This window comes from Narcine bancroftii, chromosome 8 (assembly GCF_036971445.1).
Source record: "Narcine bancroftii isolate sNarBan1 chromosome 8, sNarBan1.hap1, whole genome shotgun sequence".
Lineage (NCBI taxonomy): Eukaryota > Metazoa > Chordata > Chondrichthyes > Torpediniformes > Narcinidae > Narcine > Narcine bancroftii.
In genome coordinates this window covers 102,989,245-103,014,888 of record NC_091476.1, presented here as the reverse complement: position 1 = coordinate 103,014,888, position 25,644 = coordinate 102,989,245, and the positions used below count along the sequence as shown (strand labels likewise).

Below are 25,644 nucleotides of genomic sequence, written 5' to 3'. Positions count from 1 at the left end.
CCAGGTGTATTCTTTTCCATAATTTAAGTATGTGATGTAGTACTGGTGAATTGTTATATTGCACCAATTTTTCATCCCATTTATAAAGTATGTGTTCCGAGATATTTTCTCCCAATTTGTCTAATTCTATCTTAGTACAGTCCGGTTTTTCTCCTCTCTGATAAAAATCTGATAATTACCTTAATTGTGCCACCCTGTAGTAGTTTTTGAAGTTTAGTAGCTGTAACTCTCCTTGTTTGTAACTCCATGTTAATTTTTCTAGCACCATTCTTGATTTCTTACCTTTCCATAAAAATTTCCTTACTATTTTCTTCAGTTTTGCAAAAAAATTTCTCTATCAGGGGAATTGGTAACGTTTGGAATAGATATTGCACTCATGGGAACACATTCATCTTAATACAGTTTACTCTTCCTATTACAGTTAATGATAGCTCTTTCCAATTCTCCAAATCTTCCTGTATTTTTTTAATTAATGGTTCATAATTTAAGTTGTATAAATGTTTTAGGTTGTTATCTATTTTGACACCAAGCTAACATATTGCCTGTGATTGCCATTCGAAAAAGGTATCTCTTCTAAATTCTGAATAATCAATTTTGTTCATTGGCATCACTTCACCTCCATTGGTGTTAATCTTGTACCCCAATATCTCTCCATATTCTTTCAGTTTCATATGTAGTTTTTTTATTGACCCATCTGGCTCTGTCAAATACACTATGATGTCATCTGCAAACAGGCTGATTTCATATTCTTTCTCTTCCACTTCCATTCCTTTTATCATAATTTCCCTCCCCATCAACTCCGCTAGTGGTTCAATAACCAAAGCGAACAGTGAAGGGGATAATGGGCATCCCTGTCTTGTTGACCTGCTTAATTTAAAGTGATCTGATACATATCCATCCATCACCACCCTTGCCAACGGTCCACCATACAATGTTCTAATGTAGTTAATAAATTTTTCTGGTAGTTTAAATTTCCACAACACTTTAAACAAATAGTTCCACTCTACTCTATCGAAGGCTTTCTCTGCGTCTAACGCAACAGCCACCATTGGCATTTTATTCACCCGTGCTGCATGTATTAAATTAATAAGTCTACAAACATTATCAACTCCCCATCTTTTTTTTTAACAAATCTAGTTTGGTCTTTCCCCTCCAGCCTCGGTACACAATTATTCAGTCTGCCTGCTAATAATTTTGCTATTAATTTATAAACTGCATTCAATAATGATATCGGTCTGCATGATAGCAGATCCCTTCCTTCCTTTGCGATTACTGTAATTATTGCTATTTTACATGATTCTGGCATGTTTTGGGTCTCCTCCACCCAACCCACTACTTCCAGGAGGGGAGGGATCAAAAGATCCTTAAAAACTTTATAAAACTCTTTTGGGAATCCATCTTCACCTGGTGTTCCATTGCCTGGTAGTTTTATTAATATATCTTATATTTCTTCAATCCCAAAAGATCCTGTCAATCCACCCTGCTCTTCCATTTGTAGATGGGGCAGTTCAATGTTAGATAAAAATTCATCAATTTTGTCATTTTTTTCTTTATTTTCAGTTTGGTATAATTGCCCACAGAATCTTTAAAAAATTTCATTAATCTCCAATAGATTACACATGATCTGGTCATCGTTTCCCCTTGTTGCTAGAATGGCTCTTCCAGCCCGCTTTGTTCCAAGTTTCCAGGATAATATTCTGTGTGTTTTCCCTCCCAGCTCACAATAACCTTGACTTGTCTTCACTACATCTCCCTCCACTTCACATGATTGCAATGCTTCACACTTTAATTCTTTCTCTGTCAGCTCCCTCCCCCTTCTGCATCCTCCCCCCCAACTCCCCCTCCAACTGCTCCACTGCCCGACCACATTCCTTCTTAATTTTAGTCATATAGCTAATTATTTGTCCTCCAACAAAGGCCCTCATTGCGTCCCACAAAATGAATCCATCTCCCACTGACTCCATATTCATCTCGAAGTACATTCCAATCTTTTGCTCAACATATTCTTTGAAATCCTGTCCCTCCAACAGTGCAGGATCCAGTCTCCATCCACACATCTTTGGTGGGGCATCCTCCAATTCAATTGTTAATAACAGGGGAGAGTGATCTGATAATAACCTTGCTTTATATTCTGGTTTTTTTAACTCTTCCTTGGATCCGTGCTGATAACAAAAACATGTCAATTTTTGAATAGGTCCCATGTCCACCCAAGTAGTGTGAACACTCTCTTTCCCCCTGGTGTCGCCTCCACCATACATCGACCAGTTTCATATCGTCCATTGCTCCCAGTGTAAATTTTGTTACTTTATTTTTATTGTTAATTGTCTTCCCAGTTTTGTCCATCTTTGGGTCCAAGTTGAAGTTGAAATCCCCTCCAAGCAAGATATGTCCCTGTGTATCTGCCATCCCTAGGAAAATGCCCTGCACAAATTGCTGGTCTTCCCCGTTAGGTGCATAGATGCCCTGTAAATTCCAAATTTCAGAACAAATTTGGCACTTTGTCATTACATATCTACCTGCTGGATCTGTTATTATTTCTTTTATGCTGATTGGTAGATTTTTATTGACTAATACAGCTACTCCCCTGGATTTTGAATTGTATGATGATGCCACTACATGGACTACCCAGTCTCTTTTCAATTTACTGTGTTCTATCTTGGTTAAGTGTATTTCTTGCACAAAATCAATGTCGATTTTTTCTTTTTTTAAGTAATATCAGTAACCTCTTTTAATTTGGTTGTGTATTCCATTAATATTTACAGTCATGAAATTTAATGTACCCATTATTTTTGCACATTTCAATACACAACGACACAGTTAAAAAACAAATTATCCTAGAAACCCCTACTAAAATTAACACAAAATATTCCTATCCAAAATAATGTAAGTCCCCCCTGTATTGGGTTGTCTTTGGCTCCTTCCCAGACAACCATAATTCCTTTATCTATTTGGGTTGCAGTAAAAACCACAAGCATCAACAGATTTTGTGGTAGTAATTCTTTTCCTCTCCCTAGCCCCCCCCCCAAGAGAAACACTATATATTTTTCAAAAATGTTACAAAGCTTTTTTTTTCCCCCTTTTTTTCTTATCTTTTTCAAACTTCAATTTTATATTTACATTATTATCTTTACATTTAATCTCTATACATTGTTTCGATAGTCTTTTTTTAAAAAATACTTCTCGTTTCGTTTTCTGTTCGGTAGTTGTTCAGCGAAGTATTGGGCATCCTTTGGGTCTGAGAACAGTCTATTTCTTTCCCCTGGAATAAATATTGCTGGATGTCACAGATTAAAATTATATCCTTTCTTCCATAGTATCTGCTTTCTCAAGTTAAATTCTTTCTGTTTCTTTAAGAGCTCGAAGCTGATGTCTGGATAGAAAAATATTTTTTGTCCTTTATATTCTAGAGGCTGCTTATTTTCTTTTACTTTATCTTTTGCCCGCTCTAATATTTTTTCTCTTGTTGTGTGTCTTAGTAATTTTATTATTACAGAACGTGGTTTTTGGTTTAAATAAGGCTTTGGTGCCAATGTTCGATGTGCTCTTTCAATTTCTATTTTATCTTGTAGTTCTTCTGCTTCCAAGACTTGTGGGATCCATCTTTTCATGAACTCCTTTATGTCTGTTCCTTCTACGCCTACTATTTTTATATTATTTAATTTGTCATAATTCTCTAAGACATCAATTTTTTGAATTAACTGATCTTGTATCTCTTTAATTTCTTTGTCTCTATTTTTCAGCTTTTCTTTTAGTTCATTAATTTCTAATTCTACAGCCTTCTGACTTTCTTCCATTTCATCAGTTCTTTTTCCTATATCTGCTATGGCCAGCTCTAGTTTTTGCATTCTATCTTTGGCTTTTTCCATTTTTATTTTTATTGTGTTAAATTCTGTTGTTAAAATGTCCTTTAATATCTTCATTTGCTCATTAAAATATTCTCTATCTATTAACTGTTTATCTTTTATACTTTCCTCTTTTCCATGTAAGTTTTTATCTTCTTCTCTAACTCCTTCTCTTGTCTCTGTTCCTCTTCTTGCCACAATGTCATCTGCCTGATTCTTTCTGACAGTTCATTTTTATCTTTTTGCTGGGCCCCCCTCCCATCAGTGTCTTTTTTATTATGTGTACCCTGCATGTGTGATCCTACGCGCATTTGTGGCTCAGTGAGCCATTTTTGTAGTTCATTCCAAGGAGGGCCATTGTCCAGCTGGGCACTTCCAACGGCTTCGGGGATCGAGCGTTCTTTTTTCAGGTAAGGCCTACCTCTTTTCTTTCTGCTGTTTTCCTGTCTTCTTCTTTTATCTGTCTCTCTGGTCTTTTCCTTTTTTGGTGCCATCTCTTGGGTTTTCTTGGTTTCTTTATCTTTCAGGCCTTCTATGCTTTTTCTGTCCAGCTTTGTTTTTTCTTTTTTTTTCCTTTTCTTTGTGGAGGGCTATTCTTCTCTGGCCACTACTCCATCGGCGTGATGTTATCCCTCGTTCTTGTCAGTTTTCAGAGAGATTTGTTGCTCATTGTACACCCACAACTGATCCCTTTTGATCACCCACTTCAGTATCTTGCTGATGAAACTTGCCCCATTAGGGTTTTCCAGATGATAACCTCTTTCTTTCAGGTCACCACAGAGTTCCTTCATATTTTTCTTATTTCAAGTGAAACATTATACAGCTAGTCCTCTCCTCTTGTATGGACACAAGGGCTTTGACCAGGCTGAAATAAGAACTCACAACCCGCAATGGGGTTTTTCCACAAGCTTGCCAGCTTCTCATGTTCCAGTCCCAGCTGCTGCTGCTGAGCTGTAGAACTAAATTCTCTTTCTCTCTCTCTCTCTCACACACACATACACAGAAAATCACATGGCCCTCTTAGAACAGTCAACTCCACTCAGACAGATTGTGTCTCTGGACCTAATCTTCTGAGTTTGTTCATCTGTTGCTTTCCAAAACAATCATCCATTACTCCACAGGATATCCAATTAACGTCTACTTGTGAAGTCCTTATAGGCATCTTCAGAGTTTCTGCAAAGGCACTCGGAGCCTGAACTGTCCTGCTTGAGCAGAGCTCCAGCACTTAGAATGAGATCTGTTTTGAAGTGTTTGTGAGCTAAACTAAAAAAACCTACCAGAATTTATCTCCTATGAAACATATCTATATACAATATAAAATATAACAAACTGTCACACAAGGTCAACATCTATATTGTCACTCATGTGAAAGTGGTGTGTGTGTAGTGTGTGAATGGGGTTGAATGTAGGTTTACCATTGTCGGAGCCTAACTGATGTCTGAAGTGAATGTGTGATTATAACATGTGTCCAGATTCGTCTCTCTGTGAACCCACTGAACCTGATACTCTACTCAACACAACACCACATTTTTGTAGATGCATAGTGCAATACACAAAAGTGCTGGAAAAACTCAGCAGGTTATGCAGTGTCTCCAGAAAGCAAAGAGATATGACCAACATTTGGGCCTGAGCCCTTCATCAAGGACCTTCCTCCCCTCTCTGCTTTCCAGGGACTTCCCTCCAGGGAAGTCTCCCTTGTCCACTTAGCCCTTCCCACTAATCGCCCCTTCAGTACCTACTCCTATGACCTCAGGAAATGCTACACCAGCACCTTCTCCTTCACCACCATTCGGAACCCCAAACAGCCCTTTCTAGTGAAGCAACAACATATCACTTGTGACTCTGCAGGTGTCATCTACTGTATCCAATCCTCTACATCAGAGACAGATGCACGCTGGGCAATCGTCTTGTTAAGCACCTTCGCTCTGTCTGCTGCAATAATGAGGACTTCCTTGTGGCATCCCATTTTAATTCCACACTCCATTCCAACACTGACAGTCTGTCTGTGGCCTCATGCATTGCCAAACCGAAGCAACCTAGCCCCTACCCATCACTCTCTTTTCCTAACCCTTTGTCTCCTTTCCTCCAGCTCTCCACCCCCTTCCCTCTCCATTCAGAGCTCACCCTCCCCCTATCACCTGAGCATTTCTCTCCTGCCCTCCCAAACATATGCACCTATGGCGTCTTGCCTGTTGGCCTCTACAACTCCCCCTGCACCTTCTTTCCTCCTCTCATTCCCTCATCTTTTTAATCAGGTGCCTGCCTGTTTTTATTCTTATACCTTGACGAAGGGCTCAGGCTCAAAATGTTGATTTTCTCCATTTGTTTCCTATGGTTGCTGCGTGACCTGCAGAGTTTCTCCTGCACTTTTGTGTGGTGCAAAAAAGTGCTGCTTTTATTCATTGTTGGGCCAAATAACTGGAAATGATGACTATAGAATGGAGATCGAGAATATGGTTGGGTGGTGCCAGAACAATAACCTTGCCCTCAACATTACCAAGCCCAAGGAACTTATTGTTGATTATAGGAATAAGAAGCTGAGGTAACACACACCTGTTTGCATTGATAGGATGGAGGTTACAACCTCCAAGTTCATGGGAGACTATATTTCAGACCTCTCTTTGAGCCAGAATTTAGATGCAACTGTGAAGAAGTCTAACCAAAACCTCCACTTTCTAAGGAGTCTGCAGAGCTTTGGCACTGAATACACTATCAAACGTCTGCAGGTGTACTGTGGAAAGTATGCTGTCTGGTAACACTACAGCCTGGTTTGGTAATTTGAGTGCCCAGGAATGCACAAGGTTCCAGAAGGTAGCAAATAGAGTTAAGGTCCATCTCTGACCATCCATCCACTGAATACATCCATAAGAGGTGCTTCCGCATGAAGGAAGTTAACATCATAAAGAATCCCCTGGTCACAACTGCTACCTTTGGATAGAAGGTACAGAAGCTTGAAGTCCAGCACTTCTTGGTTCAAGAATAGTTCTCAGGCTTTAGACCTTGCCTTGTTACATTAATCAGAGTCTGCTCTGACACCACAAAAGGACTGCCTGCATGATTGCAAGGTTTTTTTTAGGATAAATGTGAATATATCTACCTACATTTACATTTATTGTCTCTTTTTAATTCAACTAAATCTACTATTGTTGTTGTTTCTTTTTGCAAAGTACCTTTTTGGCTGCTACAAGTAAGAATTTTGATTCAAATACATATTGTACAATGTATATGACAATAAACTCATTAACATCATACATCAGTAAGGAGATTTGAAAAGTACTCATCTCTGACATATACTGAGGTCATTAAATGTTCTTAAACAAGATACATTTGTACTTTATTTTTAAATATTTTTCTTATCTTTTAGTTTATGATGATATAATGTCACTAATTTGTTAGTTATTTCCCCAACTTACCACCTACAAGAGTTACGGCCATCCTCTGTATATACGATCAAAAAATTGTTTAAAAAATGAAAAAATATAAAAATTACGCATTTATGGGTGAAAGTCAGGCCTATCTATGGAAAATAAGTGGTGGCCAACCTATCGTGAAAGCTGGCTCGTGCCAGGTTGTATTTGACGAACGATAACATGAATGCAGTGTATTTCTGACATACATCCATTTTGAGATATGACAGGTCGGTCAGAATGGAACATGGATGCAAGTTGAGGACTACCTTTATTGTGAACCCTGACACCAAATTAAAATAATTAATTACATGCAATGAATTTCTTTTGAAGTGTTGTGACTGTTGCTACAACTATTAATCTATTCATAAAATACCCAAAAGCATTGTGGGAGTTTACTATGACCTTAATCACTGAAGCAGTGCTTAGATCAATGATCTCTGACTCAGAGACTTGTAACATGCTCCCAAGCTGATATTTGAAATTGAAGAAGCATTTTTTTCTCCTGTTCTTATTATACAGATGTGCTATAATTTCATTCCACAGACAATGCCACATTTTAAGATCAGTGAAACCAATTTACTCTTAGAGTAACTACACTGGACAACAATTTTTGCTTAAAAGGTTTGCTTCCTGAAACAAAATGGGCATGATGATAGATACGTTCAGATTTGCTGTATCTCACAGGAAGTTGGTGAAACATTAAATTAACTTTTATTAAATTTAACATGTTTAATTGCATAATAATGCTGACACATTACATTAGTTCAACTGACCTAAAAATGTTTTCCTGTTAACTTTCATTTGTATTCAGTGTCTGATCCCTCCCATGTCAGTGTCCAATGATAGTCAGCCAGTATTGATGGATTCCAGTTGCCCTTATAATACTTTCCTATGGTCATAATATCCTGGTGAAACCTTTCACCATGCTCATTACTGACTGCACCAAGATCAGCAGGGAAGGAGTCCAAGTGCAAATCCAGAAAATGAATTTTCAGTGACATGCTGCACTTCATGGTTTTGTAGCTTGAAGTTGACTTCAAATATGACAGGAGATCACAAAAATAGGTTATATCTAAAAAACAGTACATGTTAGGACAACGTTAAGGTGACTTTTGTGATCAGCAACCCAAAATTCATAAAATACACTCAAAAGTGTGCAGGAAGAAAAATTTTCATTTTGAGAGAAACATGATAGGCTGTGATTGAAGTTAAAAAAAAACCCACTGAAATGCTGAAGGAACTCAGCTGGTCTTTTCAGCATCTATAAAAGACAAAGATACAATGCCTAAGCCTTTCTTCAAGGGGGAAAAAACCCCAGAAAAATCAGAAACAATGGGGGAGGAATCCAGACCTATTGAACAAACTAGAGTTAGATCTGTATCACCAGAAACCTAAATCAGCTTATGCATTTAATTGAACAAACACTTAACTTTGCCTCTGAACTGATGGAAGCACCAAAAGTTAAGAACTGCACCTTTAATGTATTCAAACAGAATGGGCAGAAGAACAGCTCAATTGCTGCTGCAATTAAGTGTTAAATCAGCTCTCTTGGGTTATCCATTTAATGATGAGCAATTATTTTTAATTAATTTAAGGAAGACATTGGATTAAACAGACGATCCCATCAAAATCCTCCTTTGTGTGATCATAAGTGAACACCAGGCTATTTCTATTGATCCAAATTGACTTTTATGCAGCACTGATAATTTAATTCCCGCATTACTGCAGTGGAAGATACATTAATTATCCCATGGAGCTGCCATGCAATCTGCATGGTGTAAAGAAAGCAACAATTACCCTGACACATTCTTTCAATTGCCTGTTTAAGAATCCATAAGGAAAGACAAGTACCTGTATAATTAAGCTCTCAATAAACTAGAAACCTAATCTTCTGCCTCGTGTTTTGCACGTTACAGAATATGCAATGTTATTATGGACGAAACACAAAAAAAATTGTGGCAGAATTATAAAATAAAATGAAAAGAATGTGTTTAAATGAACAGCTTGTCAAATAAAATATGTTAATGATGACTAAGAATCACATTTTAAACTGTTAAAGATTAAATCTAGAGCAAATGATAGGAGATGATCTTATTTCTCAGAGCTTGGAGGATCTCTGGACCAAGATGGCTGTTTGTACAATGGACTCTGAATATCTATAAGCAAGAGGGTGGACATATTTCTTGCCTGAGTGGAAATTTAACATCTTGAAAGATTAGACTGCTGTTCAAGTGAATTGCTGGACTGATTTTGATAACCAAGGAATTTAGAAAGAATTTTCCTTGATATTTGTTTTACCACTTGGCCATAATTTTTTACCTTTCTTCAGAGATCACACAGCTTTTGATTGGGGAGGAGAATCTATGCATGGCAACCCAAATCATCAGACCTGTTGGTTTTTTTAAATTTAAATCTGAAGAGAATGAAATATTTAGTGGACAGTTAGTGGAGATATGCATACACAAATAAGGGGGAGAGACAAATAAATCATGTTGATTTTTTTCATTTATTTTTTAGCTTTACTGTGATGAAAGTGGAAACACTGGTCCAGTGTCCATAAACAAGAAGACTGACAGGGATTCACACAAAAACAGGGGCAAATGTCCTCGTAGGAATTACTGTTTTGATCTTGCAGCCAATACAAATAAAACTCTTGAAGGTCAAGGAAAACTTGCTGACAGCTGCAAGTTCTGTACTATCTTGTCTCTATATGGAATTTCTGATCTTCCAATTTCAATGTATCAATAATGGGGAGCAAATTTCTCCTATTTTACAGTTTATAATACAAGTACAGCGCAGAAAAAAAAACTATTTCAAGATAGTTATTGAACAAAAGTTAAAATAGCATTTTCATAGCAATGAAATAAACACATTGGCTTCTGTTTTACAAAGCAGCAACTATGTGAATTGATGTATAATATTTACCATTATAAAATGCCCCAAAGTAATTCACAGAAACATATGTTAATTTTTGTTTGCTTAAGTTCTGAGATGGTTTTGGGGGTTCAGATTCACAAGGGAAAAGGTTGTGAAGACAGGAATGCTAATTTTAAAATGTTAGTCGTCCATCAAATTTTGGATGACTTCAAGTTTATGGAGAGGAGCTGTGATGGACAGCTGAGTGGTTTCTCAAAGGAGTAATGGATGCCAATTAATACAGAATTCTGGGGTCAAACCACATGATGTAACTTCCTATATAATAATACATTAGTGCAGCAATCTATGTTAATAGCTATTACCGTTTAGAACAGTAACGGATGTGAGATATGCATGAAAACATGACCAAAAATATACTGCTAGCACATCTTACACTCACTTTCTCCAAATATCTTGCTTTTTCATCTGCTTTCAGCTGCATTTGAGCTTCAATCAGTAGCTGTTTAGATTCTGAAAGGAGAGAAAAGAGTGGGTTAGGGTTAAGAATTCCATTATTGTTATCTCATATACTTAAAGCACTTCAGAGATTATGAGTTTCTCTGAAATGCAGTTGATTAGTACAAAATAAAAAGCAGTACAGTTAGGTAGTGGTTAGCACAATGCTATACAGTGCCAGCGATCCAGGTTTGAATCCACCATTGTGTCTTAAGGAGTTTGTACATTCTCCCCCTTTCTGCATGGGTTTCCTCCAGGTGCTCCGGTTCCCTCCCACTCTTCAAAATATACGGAAGTGCTGTAGGTTAATTGGGGTATTTGGGTGGCATGAGCTCGTGGGCTGGAAGGGCCTGTACCATTCCATATGTCTAATTTTCTTTTAATTTAAAAAAGATTTTGTTGGAGTTAAGGAAAAATTCTCACAGCATTGAGATGAATGATTAATTCATGATTTGGAGATGGTGGATGGAGGTTGTTGCCAGAACTACAGAAGAACCCATTTCTTCAGATAGTTTGAGACTGCTCAAACTACAGGGGAATCATGTTGCTCTCCATTGCAGGCAAAACCTTCGCTAGGATTATACTAAATAGAATAATACCTAGTGTCGCCGAGAATATTCTCCCAGAATCACAGTGCGGCTTTCGCGCAAACAGAGGAACTACTGACATGGTCTTTGCCCTCAGACAGCTCCAAGAAAAATGCAGAGAACAAAACAAAGGACTCTACATCACCTTTGTTGACCTCACCAAAGCCTTCGACACCGTGAGCAGGAAAGGGCTTTGGCAAATACTAGAGCGCATCGGATGTCCCCCAAAGTTCCTCAACATGATTATCCAACTGCACGAAAACCAACAAGGTCGGGTCAGATACAGCAATGAGCTCTCTGAACCCTTCTCCATTAACAATGGCGTGAAGCAAGGCTGTGTTCTGACACCAACCCTCTTTTCAATCTTCTTCAGCATGATGCTGAACCAAGCCATGAAAGACCCCAACAATGAAGACGCTGTTTACATCCGGTACCGCACGGATGGCAGTCTCTTCAATCTGAGGCGCCTGCAAGCTCACACCAAGACACAAGAGAAACTTGTCCGTGAACTACTCTTTGCAGATGATGCCGCTTTAGTTGCCCATTCAGAGCCAGCTCTTCAGCGCTTGACGTCCTGCTTTGCGGAAACTGCCAAAATGTTTGGCCTGGAAGTCAGCCTGAAGAAAACTGAGGTCCTCCATCAGCCAGCTCCCCACCATGATTACCAGCCCCCCCACATCTCCATCGGGCACACAAAACTCAAAACGGTCATCCAGTTTACCTATCTCGTCTGCACCATTTCATCAGATGCAAGGATCGACAATGAGATAGACAACAGACTTGCGAAGGCAAATAGCGCCTTTGGAAGACTACACAAAAGAGTCTGGAAAAACAACCAACTGAAAAACCTCACAAAGATAAGCGTATACAGAGCCGTTGTCATACCCACACTCCTGTTCGGCTCCGAATCATGGGTCCTCTACCGGCACCACCTACGGCTCCTAGAACGCTTCCACCAGCGTTGTCTCCGCTCCATCCTCAACATCCATTGGAGCGCTTACATCCCTAACGTCGAAGTACTCGAGATGGCAGAGGAAGACAGCATCGAGTCCACGCTGCTGAAGATCCAGCTGCGCTGGATGGGTCACGTCTCCAGAATGGAGGACCATCGCCTTCCCAAGATCGTGTTATATGGCGAGCTCTCCACTGGCCACCGTGACAGAGGTGCACCAAAGAAAAGGTACAAGGACTGCCTAAAGAAATCTCTTGGTGCCTGCCACATTGACCACCGCCAGTGGGCTGATATCGCCTCAAACCGTGCATCTTGGCGCCTCACAGTTTGGCGGCAGCAACCTCCTTTGAAGAAGACCGCAGAGCCTACCTCACTGACAAAAGGCAAAGGAGGAAAAACCCAACACCCATCCCCAACCAACCAATTTTCCCCTGCAACCGCTGCAATCGTGTCTGCCTGTCCCGCATCGGACTTGTCAGCCACAAACGAGTCTGCAGCTGACGTGGACTTTTTACCCCCTCCATAAATCTTCGTCCGCGAAGCCAAGCCAAAGACCATCTCAAACATCAAAACAATCAGGAAGAAATGTAACTTAGTGTCTTATAACTTCAGTTTCTTCAGCAATATCCCTGTACCAAACTGAAGTACCAATATTAAAAATAGAGTCTGGTCCCATAATAGACCAACCTCCACTTAATCATTAATTATAGACTACTCCATCACTAAAAAGAACTGACTGCATCCTGATATCTCCACACAACAGTATTCATTACTGTCAAACTGTTTAAATATTATTCTGTTTATCTATTTTTCCCCAAGAAAATTAATAAACTTATATTTCTTCCCGCTTAGCTCCTACTTTTTAAAATCACTATCTCATCTTGCCTATATCTTTGTGTTCCCCCACACTTTGGTTTCTATCAATTAACCAATTCATTGAATTCACTTATCTTTCAGGATAACCTTTTAGATGGCACCTTATCAAATCTCTTCTGGAAATTCAAGCAAACTACACCCATTGGTTCCATTTTACTCACTCTGCTAGATACATTCTCAAAGAATGCTACAGTATTCGTCAAACACAATATTCCATTCTTAGAACATCCCAACTCCCTAATTGTAATTTAGTTTTCCAAATCTTCTGTAGCTCATTTCTTGGCCGTAATTCAGGGTATAGGTGACTAAATGTGTAGCCACAAATTGTGGTATGAAGAAAATAGGAGATAATCAAGGAATCAGAGTTTAAGAAATTTAAAATTGTGAACATTTGTGGGAGTGATGGAGATCACAGAAATAGGAAAGGACAAGGACATGGAAGGATTTGAATGAAAGGGCAAGAATTTTAAAACTGAACTGAGAGCTAATGGAACAGATGTTGGTGTGAGAAACTGGCTTAATTGTTAGGAGCATGAAAGATCAGGAAGGAAAGTTGATTTTGGAGATAATGGAGAAGTAGGGATACCAAGATGGAAAGTTGCAAGTTCAAGTTTTGTGGCAAAGTTAAATTGAAAAGATTCTCCATTCTTAAAATCCTGCCTCCAATTTAATAAGCAGCAATTAAGCCTTCAGGCAGGATTTCACCGTACTTCCACTGTATTACATATACTGAGTGAAACATGATAGGCTGCAGACACCATGATTGTAGTAAACTCACCAAAACGCTGGAGGAACTCGGCCGGTCTTTTCAGGATCTACAAGAGACAAAGATATATTGCCGACGTTTTGGGTCTGAATCCTTCAGTAAAGGTTAAAACCTTGTGTGTTTGATTTGTAGTTAATTTTATGACTATCCCTTTAAATAAGAATTGTTTGTAGTGTTACCATAGTTACTATGACATCATATGTCATAATATCTGGGTGTACGAGGAGCATGCTCTCATTCTTTGGAGAATCATGACAGATGTAAGTTCTCAAGATACTTTTCTTTGATTCCTCTTATTTCATCTTATTTGGTTTTTTAATATTTGTTTAAAGTTGAGTATCATTATTATTACACAGAATGCTATGTTTACTTATCGTTATGAAAATCTCAATGTGAAGTTATGCAAAATGTTTAATCATTATCAACGAATTAAAGCTACATTTATTAAGTTTGATTTATTGGAAATAAGATTGTAATTCAGAATATCGTCGCTTTGCATTTCTGTGAAGATGACATGTTTTGAAAATGGGAAATAGGAGAACTTGTAAAGTGTCATCTATATTAGTATTCAAAGTAAAATTGTAAACTTTGTTTGGAAGAAAGGATCGTAGAAATTTGTCTGATAGAATTTACAACCAGATTTAAAATCAAGAAGCAGTTTTCTGTTAGGAAATGTCTGCCAACTATGTCTGTCTGATAGCACAGTTTGAATTGAGCTGAAATAGCAAGATGCCTGTTGACCTTGGAAAAGAGATAAAGAGCTTTGGTTTGCAGAAACTGGCAGGAAGCCCAGAAGAAATGTTTTGAAAAGTTGTATAAATAACTGATAAGAAAAGCTGTTTGCAGAAGACAGATTTAAGACAGCCAGAGAAATCATCTTAAAGGGACCATGCAAGATACAATTTGTAATCAGTTCGCAGGAACTAGAAGAAGTGAGTAGAAGACAAGCTGCAGTTTGAAGAATCCAAGATGGAGAAGAAGTTTCATCAGGCTAGAGACCTCGAACAAGCAGAACTGTTTGATTGTGAGTTGAGCCAGCAAGGTGGACTAACAACTCTTGGAAGGAGGTTGGAGTCAGCCATCAATGAAGAAGCGGCTTCAACTACCAAGTAAGAAGAGGACCACAATAAGGCACTGCAGACCTCATTCACTGACTTAGAGGCCAGTGGAACTGGAACAGTATGCTGCAAAGCCCCACTGATGCTGCACCGAACAAAATGCTAAAGATAGGGACTCAATCAATGATATCTGAAAGTTCAGATGTGAATCCTGATGATAGTAAATGCATGCTAAGGCGCAAGCAGACTTGGCTACTATCAATGTACAACGTGAGCGGTTTGAGAAAAGACATACTTTAGAAAATATGGAAGCTGAAACGAAGAATCAGCAACTAACACAAGAAGCTAAAATGAAGAATCAGCAACTGAAGTTACAAATGGCTAGTGAAGAACAAAAAGGATTAGATCTTGAGGAATACCGTGCTATGAAGAGGACCACAGTAAGAGCATTATCTCAGGCTTCTGCAAAAACTATCACTCAAAGTGAAATACCCAAGGTGCTAGCATCCAACATTCCAGCATTGCAGCCACAAGAATTGAGTATACTCGAGCAAAGAACCACGGGTGGCGCTCCTAGCGCTCAAATGATGATGACCAACCCTGTGGAAAGAGCTAGCGACATTCAATCCCTTCCGAGCGCACAATATATGAATCTTCCCAAAAGGAGAGTATTTCAAAAAAATTCAACCATGCAAATTGATCATACTCACCATTGATGTCTCTTCGTCTTGCTGAAGAACCAGCGACAAGTCAAGGAACCACACCAATGTCATCACTTACATACTAAGAATCCCCATCAATGTCATCACTTACAACTCAAGGTCACCAGTTTAAGTTCAGCCAGCTCCATTCACAATACAACCAGTCGCAAGACAATATATGATCACTCATGGCAAAACAAAATGAAATTTCTGCTATGTTAGTGCATCAACAAGGTTCACCCAAGAAGGAAATTTCAGTTTTTAATGGAGATCCGTTACAATATCTGCCTTTCATAAAATCCTTTGAACATCACATTGAAAGTAATACTAAAAACATTAAAGATCGTTTGTATTTCCTAGAAAGTAGACTGGAGGGCAGGTGAAGGAGTTAGTCAAAAGTTGTCAATATATGAATCCAGACCAAGGTTTTAAAAAGGCAAAAGGACTATTGCAACATCATTATGGAGATGAACATATAATCACAAGGGCCCACGTAGACAAGATTCTTTCTTGGTCAGCAATAAAATCAGAGCACACAAGGGTTTTACAAGTATATGCACTCTTTCTGAAAGGATGTTATAAAACAATGGGAAGTAGTGTACATTTTCAAGAGCTGAATTTGCTTGCTAATTTCTTCAGCGACAAGATCTCTGAATCGCCTCCGAATCATGGGTCCTCTACCAGCATCACCTACGGCTCCTAGAACGCTTCCATCAGCGCTGTCTCCGCTCCTTCCTAAACATTCATTGGAATGACTTCATCACCAGCATCGAAGTACTCGAGCTGGCAGAGTCCGCAAGCATCGAATCCACGCTGCTGAAGGCCCAACTGTGCTGGGTGGGTCACATCTCCAGAATGGAGGACCATCGCCTTCCCAAGATTGTGTTATATGGTGAGCTCTCCACTGGCCACCGAGACAGAGGTGCACCAAAGAAGAGGTACAAGGACTGCTTAAAGAAATCTCTTGGTGCCTGCCACATTGACCACCACCAGTGGGCTGATATCGCCTCCAACCGTGCATCTTGGTGCCTCACAGTTCGGCGGGCAGCAACCTCCTTTGAAGAAGACCGCAGAGCTCACCTCACTGACAAAAGACAAAGGAGGAAAAACCCAATACCCAACCCCAACCAACCAATTTTCCCTTGCAACCGCTGCAACCATGCCTGCCTGTCCCGCATCGGACTTGTCAGTCACCAACGAGCCTGCAGCAGACGTGGACATACCCCTCCATAAATCTTCGTCCGCGAAGCCAAGCCAAAGAAATAAACAAATTAGCTTACAAGCTGAAGGACTTATGGAGAATTAAAGTTGCAGAACTTGAAATATTACCTTTGAGGATTTTGTACAATTTTTGGAATGGCATGCCAGTATCTGGAAATATTAAGGATATTTCAATAGTTCCTAAAGATGTCTTCTTTGGCTTGGCTTCGCGGACGAAGATTTATGGAGGGGGTAAAAAGTCCACGTCAGCTGCAGGCTCGTTTGTGGCTGACCAGTCCGATGCGGGACAGGCAGACACGATTGCAGCGGTTGCAAGGGAAAATTGGTTGGTTGGGGTTGGGTGTTGGGTTTTTCCTCCTTTGCCTTTTGTCAGTGAGGTGGGCTCTGCGGTCTTCTTCAAAGGAGGCTGCTGCCCGCCAAACTGTGAGGCGCCAAGATGCACGGTTTGAGGCGTTATCAGCCCACTGGCGGTGGTCAATGTGGCAGGCACCAAGAGATTTCTTTAGGCAGTCCTTGTACCTTTTCTTTGGTGCACCTCTGTCACGGTGGCCAGTGGAGAGCTCGCCATATAATACGATCTTGGGAAGGCGATGGTCCTCCATTCTGGAGACGTGACCCATCCAGCGCAGCTGGATCTTCAGCAGCGTGGACTCGATGCTGTCGACCTCTGCCATCTCGAGTACCTCGACGTTAGGGGTGTGAGCGCTCCAATGGATGTTGAGGATGGAGCGGAGACAACGCTGGTGGAAGCGTTCTAGGAGCCGTAGGTGGTGCCGGTAGAGGACCCATGATTCGGAGCCGAACAGGAGTGTGGGTATGACAACGGCTCTGTATACGCTTATCTTTGTGAGGTTTTTCAGTTGGTTGTTTTTCCAGACTCTTTTGTGTAGTCTTCCAAAGGCGCTATTTGCCTTGGCGAGTCTGTTGTCTATCTCATTGTCGATCCTTGCATCTGATGAAATGGTGCAGCCGAGATAGGTAAACTGGTTGACCGTTTTGAGTTTTGTGTGCCCGATGGAGATGTGGGGGGGCTGGTAGTCATGGTGGGGAGCTGGCTGATGGAGGACCTCAGTTTTCTTCAGGCTGACTTCCAGGCCAAACATTTTGGCAGTTTCCGCAAAGCAGGACGTCAAGCGCTGAAGAGCTGGCTCTGAATGGGCAACTAAAGCGGCATCATCTGCAAAGAGTAGTTCACGGACAAGTTTCTCTTGTGTCTTGGTGTGAGCTTGCAGGCGCCTCAGATTGAAGAGACTGCCATCCGTGCGGTACCGGATGTAAACAGCGTCTTCATTGTTGGGGTCTTTCATGGCTTGGTTCAGCATCATGCTGAAGAAGATTGAAAAGAGGGTTGGTGCGAGAACACAGCCTTGCTTCACGCCATTGTTAATGGAGAAGGGTTCAGAGAGCTCATTGCTGTATCTGACCCGACCTTGTTGGTTTTCGTGCAGTTGGATAATCATGTTGAGGAACTTTGGGGGACATCCGATGCGCTCTAGTATTTGCCAAAGCCCTTTCCTGCTCACGGTGTCGAAGGCTTTGGTGAGGTCAACAAAGGTGATGTAGAGTCCTTTGTTTTGTTCTCTACACTTTTCTTGGAGCTGTCTGAGGGCAAAGACCATGTCAGTGGTTCCTCTGTTAGCGCGAAAGCCGCACTGTGATTCTGGGAGAATATTCTCAGCGACACTAGGTATTATTCTATTTAGTAGAATCCTAGCGAAGATTTTGCCTGCAATGGAGAGCAACGTGATTCCCCTGTAGTTTGAGCAGTCTGATTTCTCGCCTTTGTTTTTGTACAGGGTGATGATGGTGGCATCACAAAGATCCTGAGGCAGTTTACCTTGGTGTAAAGATGTAAAGAAGTCTAAATTGTCATTTCAACAGAAACCAAAGGAATGTACCTTTGTTACTGCTGTGTCAGATACAAGCAACAAGAAAGAATAAGGAAACAATGGAAAAAGATCAGACTTTTCAGGAAAGCTGTTTGTATTGCAAAGATAAGCATGCTTTAGAAGAATGTTCACAATTAGAGAAAAAAAATCATATGACGAGAAATGAGCCCTTTTAAAGAATGGAATATGTTTTGGTTGCTTGTGTAAAGGACACGTCAGCAAAACTTGTAATAAGTGACTCAGTTGTGATACATGCAGTTTAAAGCATCCTAAGTTACTCAATAAAGTAAAGTTGAGAAAGAAGTCAAACAATCTTAATCCAAGACTAAAGACAAAGTCAAAGAGAATGCCTCAGCTTCAGTTCAGACAAATAGTCTAACTGGGGTCGGTGACCAAGTTTTCTCACTAGCTCCTGTACAGGTTAAAGCTAAAAAAGAAAGCTTCATACTGAAGACCCAAGAATCTCTAGGGTTTTCTATGAAGGCAGCTGTGGTGGCGTCTAGAGCACTGATGACGTGCCAGAACTTGGTGTCTCTGAAACAATTCCCCTTATGTGGAACTGTGACACAGTCAGCAGTAGCCAGTTCCTGGGCTGACTTGCTCAAAACATTGGGAGATGTATGCCCACCGCATTGGTTGCAGGTGCTGCAACTGTGGATCCGGCTGGTTTCTGCATTCTCATGCAATCGAAGCTGGTCCAAAACATTGGAACCGTCGGTGTAACCACTATAGCGACCGCTGCAGCAGCGCTACCAAATAAAGAGACATTCACACAGCATGAAGGTGAACCAAAGAATAACTTTATTGGTTCGAATTTGCCGCATCTCTGCACTGGCCCGCTCATTTCCAGTCTCACTCTCTGGTCGGCAGGCCACTATGCGCAAGTGGAGGGCTCCTTATCCCGCACATGGCACTAGGCGCAGGCTCCTTCTTGGCAGTGAAGGGGAACCCATACCATCTTGGACTGACCGCGTGTTGCAGTGATTCGGCCTGTTTACTCGCGCGGTCGCTCAACCCACTATACCTTTGTGACTAACAGAATTAATGAAATTGAGAAGGTTTCATGTTAAAACGGTGGATAATCCAGTTGACATGGCTTCATGAGGATCAAAGGTACAATTGTTTCTGAAAATAGCCAACACTTGGGTGTTCGGTCCTCAATTTTCTTTTGCAATCTCAAGAAAAATGGCATCAAGATCCAGAAGAGTTAAAATAAATTTCAATGGAAGATCCGGAAATTCAAAGCTCTAGTGTGAATACTATTCAAATATCTGATGAAAATTTCTGTTGATTCAAATAACATTGAGGAACTTACACTGAATCATCTCTTATTTCTTAAATCTAAACCTTTAATGCCTCCGGGTCAACTTCAGGAAGACACAGATGGAGAAAAGAGTAGTTTATTGTGGATTTATTTTGGAATAGATGGATTAAAGAATATCTTTCATTTTTATTACAAGAAAGACAAAAATGGTCTAAAGCTAAACATAATTTTGTACACAGAGACGTAATTATCATGGATGATTCTACACCAAGAAATTCTTGGTTGCTGGGGAGAATCATGGATACAGTTCCAGTCAAGAAAGGTTTCGTTCGGCAAGAGCCGATTAAAACCAAGACTGGTTATTTAAATTGACCTATTATTAAAATCTGTTTTTTTACAAGAAACATAAAGTTTTGATTTCTAATCTTATATTTACAACATTTAATTTTGTATCTGTACTAGTAATTATTATGTATTAGTCATTAAAGTCTATAATAATGTTTTGATTTGTAGTTAATTTTATGACTATCCCTTTAAGTAAGAATTGTTTGCAATTCTTACTATTACATCATATGTCATTATATCCAGGTGTATGGGGAGCTTTCTCTCATTTTTCGGAGAATCCTGACAGAGATGTAAGCACTCGAGATACTTTTCTTTGAATTCATCTTATTTCATCTTAATTTGATCTTATTTTGAATTTCTTTTATATTTGTTTAAAGTTGAATATTGTTATTATGACACAGAATGCTTTGCTTATGAAAATCTCAATGCGGAATTATGCAAAATGTTTAATCATTATCAATAAATTAAAGCTACTTACAGTTGCAAATACGAAGTTTGATTTATTGGATATAAAACAGTAATTCGGAATATCATCACTTATGTTTCTGTGAAGATGGCATATATTGAAATTGGGAAAAATTAGAACTTGGAAAGTGTCATCTACACCTTCTTCAAGGAGAAATCAGAAAAAGCAGAAGCAGGATATATCAGAAAGGCTCAGAATTCAACAATGGGGAAGAATCCAGATCAACAAAAAATGTTAATTGGATATGATAAGGGACTATGTGAGAATTGATAAATTAAGTGTGAAAGGAGACGGGGAAAGGAGAGACGACAGGGAAAGAAGGGGGTGGTTTAACAAAGGCCAGAGAAGTCGATATTAATGCCATTTGGTTGGAGGGTGAGTTGGAAGATTAGGTATTGGTCCTCCAATTTACAGGTGGTCTCAGTCTGGCAGTGCATGACAGACATGTCAGCAAGGGAATTGGATGGAGAATTGAAATGGGTGACTACTGGGAGATCCACACTATTGCGGTGGATAGAGCCGAGTTGCTCAACAAAGTGATCTCCCAGTCTGAGTCCAGCCTCTCTGACGTAGAAAAGACCACAGCAGGAGCATCAGATGCAGTAGATGACTCTGCAAATTCAGAAGGGCTGTTTGAGACCCTGAATGGTGCTAAGGGAGGAGGTGTGGGTGCAAGTGGAGGATCTCCTGCGGACATATGGGTAGGTCCCAAGGGGATGATTGGTGGGGAGGAGTGGACAAGGGAGTAACAACAGGAGTGGTCCCTGCAGAAGGCAGGGAGGGGAGGAGAGGGGAATATGTATTTAGTGGTGGGATCACCTAGTAGGTGGCGGAAATGACAAAGGAGAATGTGTTGGATGCGGAGGCTGGTGGGATGGTAGGTGAAGACCAGGAGAATCCAGTTCTTATCGTGTATGGGGGAGGAGGGGGCCAGGGCAGATGTACAGGGGTAATGGAGGATATGCAGGTGAGTGCCGAGTTGATGGTGGTAGAGGGAAAGCCACCTTGTTTGAAGGAGGTCATCTCTGATGATCTAGTATGGAAATCCTCATCCTGAGTACAGACGTTACAGAGATGGAGGAATTGAGAGAATGGAATCCTTACATGGGCCAGGGTAGTAAGAGGTGAAGTCGAGGTAGCTGTATCTTCTATAAACTCACCAACTCACATGCTACAAGCCTACACAAGCAACTCTTCCTCTGCTACATCGATGACTAGTTTGGTGCTGCCTCATGTAGCCATGATGAGCTCATCGACTTCATTCATTTGGCTGCCAACTTCCACCCCAACCTCAAATTCACTTGGTCCATCTCTAGTAACACTCTCCCTTTCTTCGATCTCTCTGTCTCCATCTCAGGAGACAAACTCTCGACAGACATCTTCTATAAACCCACTAACTCGCACAAATACACCTCTATATACTGCTTCTACATTTTCTGATTTTTCTCCGAAGAAGGACTCAGGCCCGAGATGTTGGCAATATATTTTTGTCTCCTATAGCTGAAAAGACCCCATGAGTTCCTCCAGCATTTCCATGTGTTTAATGACATATACAATTTGGACAGGGGTGGCCAAACCTTTTTGGTTGTGGGGCACATATTGAAAAATATAAAGAATCACAGGCCAAATAATTTTAAGCCAGGCAGTTTTCAACCTGCTATACTGCGAGAAAAATAGCATTCTAAAAAACTATTTATTTATTTATTATACGGCAGCATCTAGTGTTGAAACTAAGAAGTGCAGTGGTAGCCTAGTATTGTTCAAAATGGCAGCGGCATCTAGTGTTGAAACTAAAACGTGCAATGTACTCACAGTGCAATTTATTGTTAAAAGCCCATATTCTAACGGGCCACTTAAAAATGGGCAATGAACTGCAGTTGATCCACAGGCTGTACTTTGGCCGCCCCTGGACTTGTTCTTTAGACTACACCCTTAGTGATGCTTTTGAAAAAGTTACAATTTGGTCCAAACAGATTTCAGATTTATTGTCAGAGTACATACATGACATCACATACAACCCTGAGATTTTTTTTTCCCTGCGGGCCAGGCAGAATTACTGCACTAATGGTAGTGCAAAAAAAACTGTAAATATGCACATGCAAACAAATAAAGAAATGTAAACAAACTGTGCAACGCAGAGAGGAAAAAAAATAAAGTGCAAAAGTAAGAGTCGTTAAATGAGTCCCTGATTGAGCTTGTTATCAAAGTGTCTGCGCGGCCTTCTTTCCTTATGGTAGCATTAGGATCAGAGTGTGTTTTGGGTGGTTTGGATACTTGATGATTGCTGCCGCTCTCCGATGGCAGTTTTCCCTGTAGATGTTCTCGATGGTGGGGAGGGTTTTGCCTGTAATGTCTTGGACTGTGTCCACTATTTTACATTCAGAGGTATTGGTGTCCCCATACCAGACCATGATACAGACGGTCAGCACACTTTCCACAATACATCTGTAGAAATTTCCCAGGATTTCCGATGTCATACAAAACTTCCACAGACTCCTGAGGAAGAAGAGATGCTGACAGGCTTTCTTCTTGATGCCATTAGTGTGTTGGTCCAGGAAAAATCCTCCAAGATCAGGAGAATACAAAAACATATTCATGAATATATTTTTGAAATGTTTAACTCTAAAGTGCTTCAGTGCTTAAGGGAGCCATGCAGAAATTCATTCAGGTTTCTTGTCAAGTCTGAAAAAGGGATGAGGCAACTGTTTGTTTTGGGGTGTTGAAGACATTTGATCTGCATGGAGATGAGGAAGGAGGCAGTAAAACATGCCATTGCCCTTCATGGTTAATTGGTTGCTTGGATGGGGAGGGGAGAGTTGGGGTGCAAGTGCCATGTTGGACACAGTTTTTTATTGTAAAGAAATAAGTAAAAATGATCTCATTTGGCACTTCTTCAGTTCCAGCAAGGCAAAAACTTTACTTGTCCTGATTGGGATTGAAAGAAATTGTGCTAAAAAAAAATTACATTTTGCCACAGAGGTTACTCTAATTACTAATGAGAGTTATATCGGATTTTCACTGTGGTTCTTATGACCTAAACAAATTCAGAGCCAATGAGACTGATGACAGGAGCATAATCAGAATGTCTTTAGCTGCAAGCACTTCAGTACTCTATGAGTTTGTGTATATTCAATTTTTACAAAGTTCTGAAAAATTATACATTCAACATCATTGATCCAAAAATCACAGAGGCAGTACTGACACGAGCAGGTTCCTTAAAGATAGTCTTGCAATTGCCAAAAACAAAATAAAATCCAGAACAAAAGTGATTTAAAAAAAACCATTTTCTGCAGATGTTAGGGAGATGAAGTAAGCAGCCTTGGTGAATGGTATGATCTGAAGCACAAGCAAACTTCAAAATACAGATGTAGTATGGGAAACAATGGCAAAAAGTGAACATTATTACTTCCATCTTCTTAATGATTAGTTCAAATTAGTTATATTGCTTGTAACTTGATCATAATAAATGTTTTCCTCTATACAGATATTAAGCTACCAACTGTACATGTCCTACTGTGCATTTACTGCCTCAATGAGCTATTTGAACTCCACAGGGAATATTGGCCTAGAAATTGAATTGTAAAATAGGATTTTAGACAGCAAGCTGTACAAAATTCAATATTATTTGGAGCTCATTGTTCCATTCATTTCTGGGTTAAATCTCAGGTGGTCATGAAACTGGATTGGGAACTTACTGGTCACCTGACATTTTCCCACATGAGATATGTAACTAATGACATTACTAGTCAGGTAAAACATTTTTACTCACAAATTGAAGCTAAGCTCTCTAAAATAACCATCATAAAAAGCTTCAGTCAAACTTCAAGCACATTGTGCCAGAGTGTGACTTTTGCAGTTAGTTACAGGAATATTTCCACAAGGTGCACTATGTTGTGGATCACGAGAAGAATGTTTTAATGCTGAATCCTGTGTTTGCAAAAAGCACAAATATTTGTCCATTCTGACATCTGCCCTGAGGGATGGCTCTGAAGGTGGGAGAAAGTGTGATAGGATGTACTGTTGGTACATCCAGCTTCTCATATCAGTGTGCAACAACAGCAGCTGAAGGCAACTGCAAAAACTATGTAAGTATCAGGGATATACAGAAAAATGCCATAGGAATCCTGAAGGGGAAAATCTCCAACCAAATTTGTGGACAGGTAGTCTTTACACATTTGGTAGCTCTTCAACCCCCTTCTCTGAGCAAATAAGGCTTGCATCCTGGCATGAAGTTATAAACTGGCACATTTGTCCCTTTGAGAAAATCTGCAATCTCTTCAGTTCACTGCAGCTTTTTATGACCCTTCATGGGACTCCATGTGGTTGGTGCTGTGCAGGTGTGTATCCTCGCAGCCAATGTCCTGATCCACTGCCCCGCAGCAAATCCTAATACACTGGATTGAACTTGTCCCTTGTGTCTTTATTTCTGGTAGAAACAATGTTTTTTTTTTCTCTCAGAACACCCGGCGCAGTTCTGGAATTGTTTCAGTCATCCCGACTGCCGCTAGCACTAATGCACTGCTTTAGCAAACCAGAAATCGGGTGAAATTAAACTTCTGAGTGGGGCTGGTTTGCGAAGTCAAAGAGCTTCACACCAGCTGCACTTGTATTAGATCAGTAAGGTGGATGAAATGATTTTATAACACATGAAGATGCAAAGCAACACTACGAAGCTGATCATTAATGCACTTACTGATGTCTCCTTGGCTCGTCTGGCAGTGACATTGACCTGGAAAGCCAAGAACATTTGCAACTTTAGTCAGGAGTTGTTCCTAATGGTTGCATGTCACCCCACCTCCTTCCACGGGCCTTAGATTTCCCCCTCATCCAACCCGCTCAGGCTCCCTCCTCCCCGCTGACCTCCCTCCCTCCCACCCACCCTCCTACCTACCTAC

The 25,644-nt window shown here is 40.3% G+C and overlaps 1 protein-coding gene across 6 annotated transcripts in view; it reads right to left on the bottom strand.

The window, feature by feature from the left end:
• Window positions 1-25,644, bottom strand: part of hoatz (HOATZ cilia and flagella associated protein) — an 82,336-nt gene that overhangs the window by 49,815 nt on the left and 6,877 nt on the right. For all 6 annotated transcript variants that reach the window (XM_069894635.1, XM_069894634.1, XM_069894637.1 and 3 more), the window contains exons 4-5: window positions 25,443-25,478; window positions 10,569-10,639 (exon numbers count right to left, since the gene is read on the bottom strand). In XM_069894635.1, the coding sequence (XP_069750736.1) occupies window positions 10,569-10,639; window positions 25,443-25,478 (107 nt within the window). The remainder of the gene's footprint in view (window positions 1-10,568; window positions 10,640-25,442; window positions 25,479-25,644) is intronic.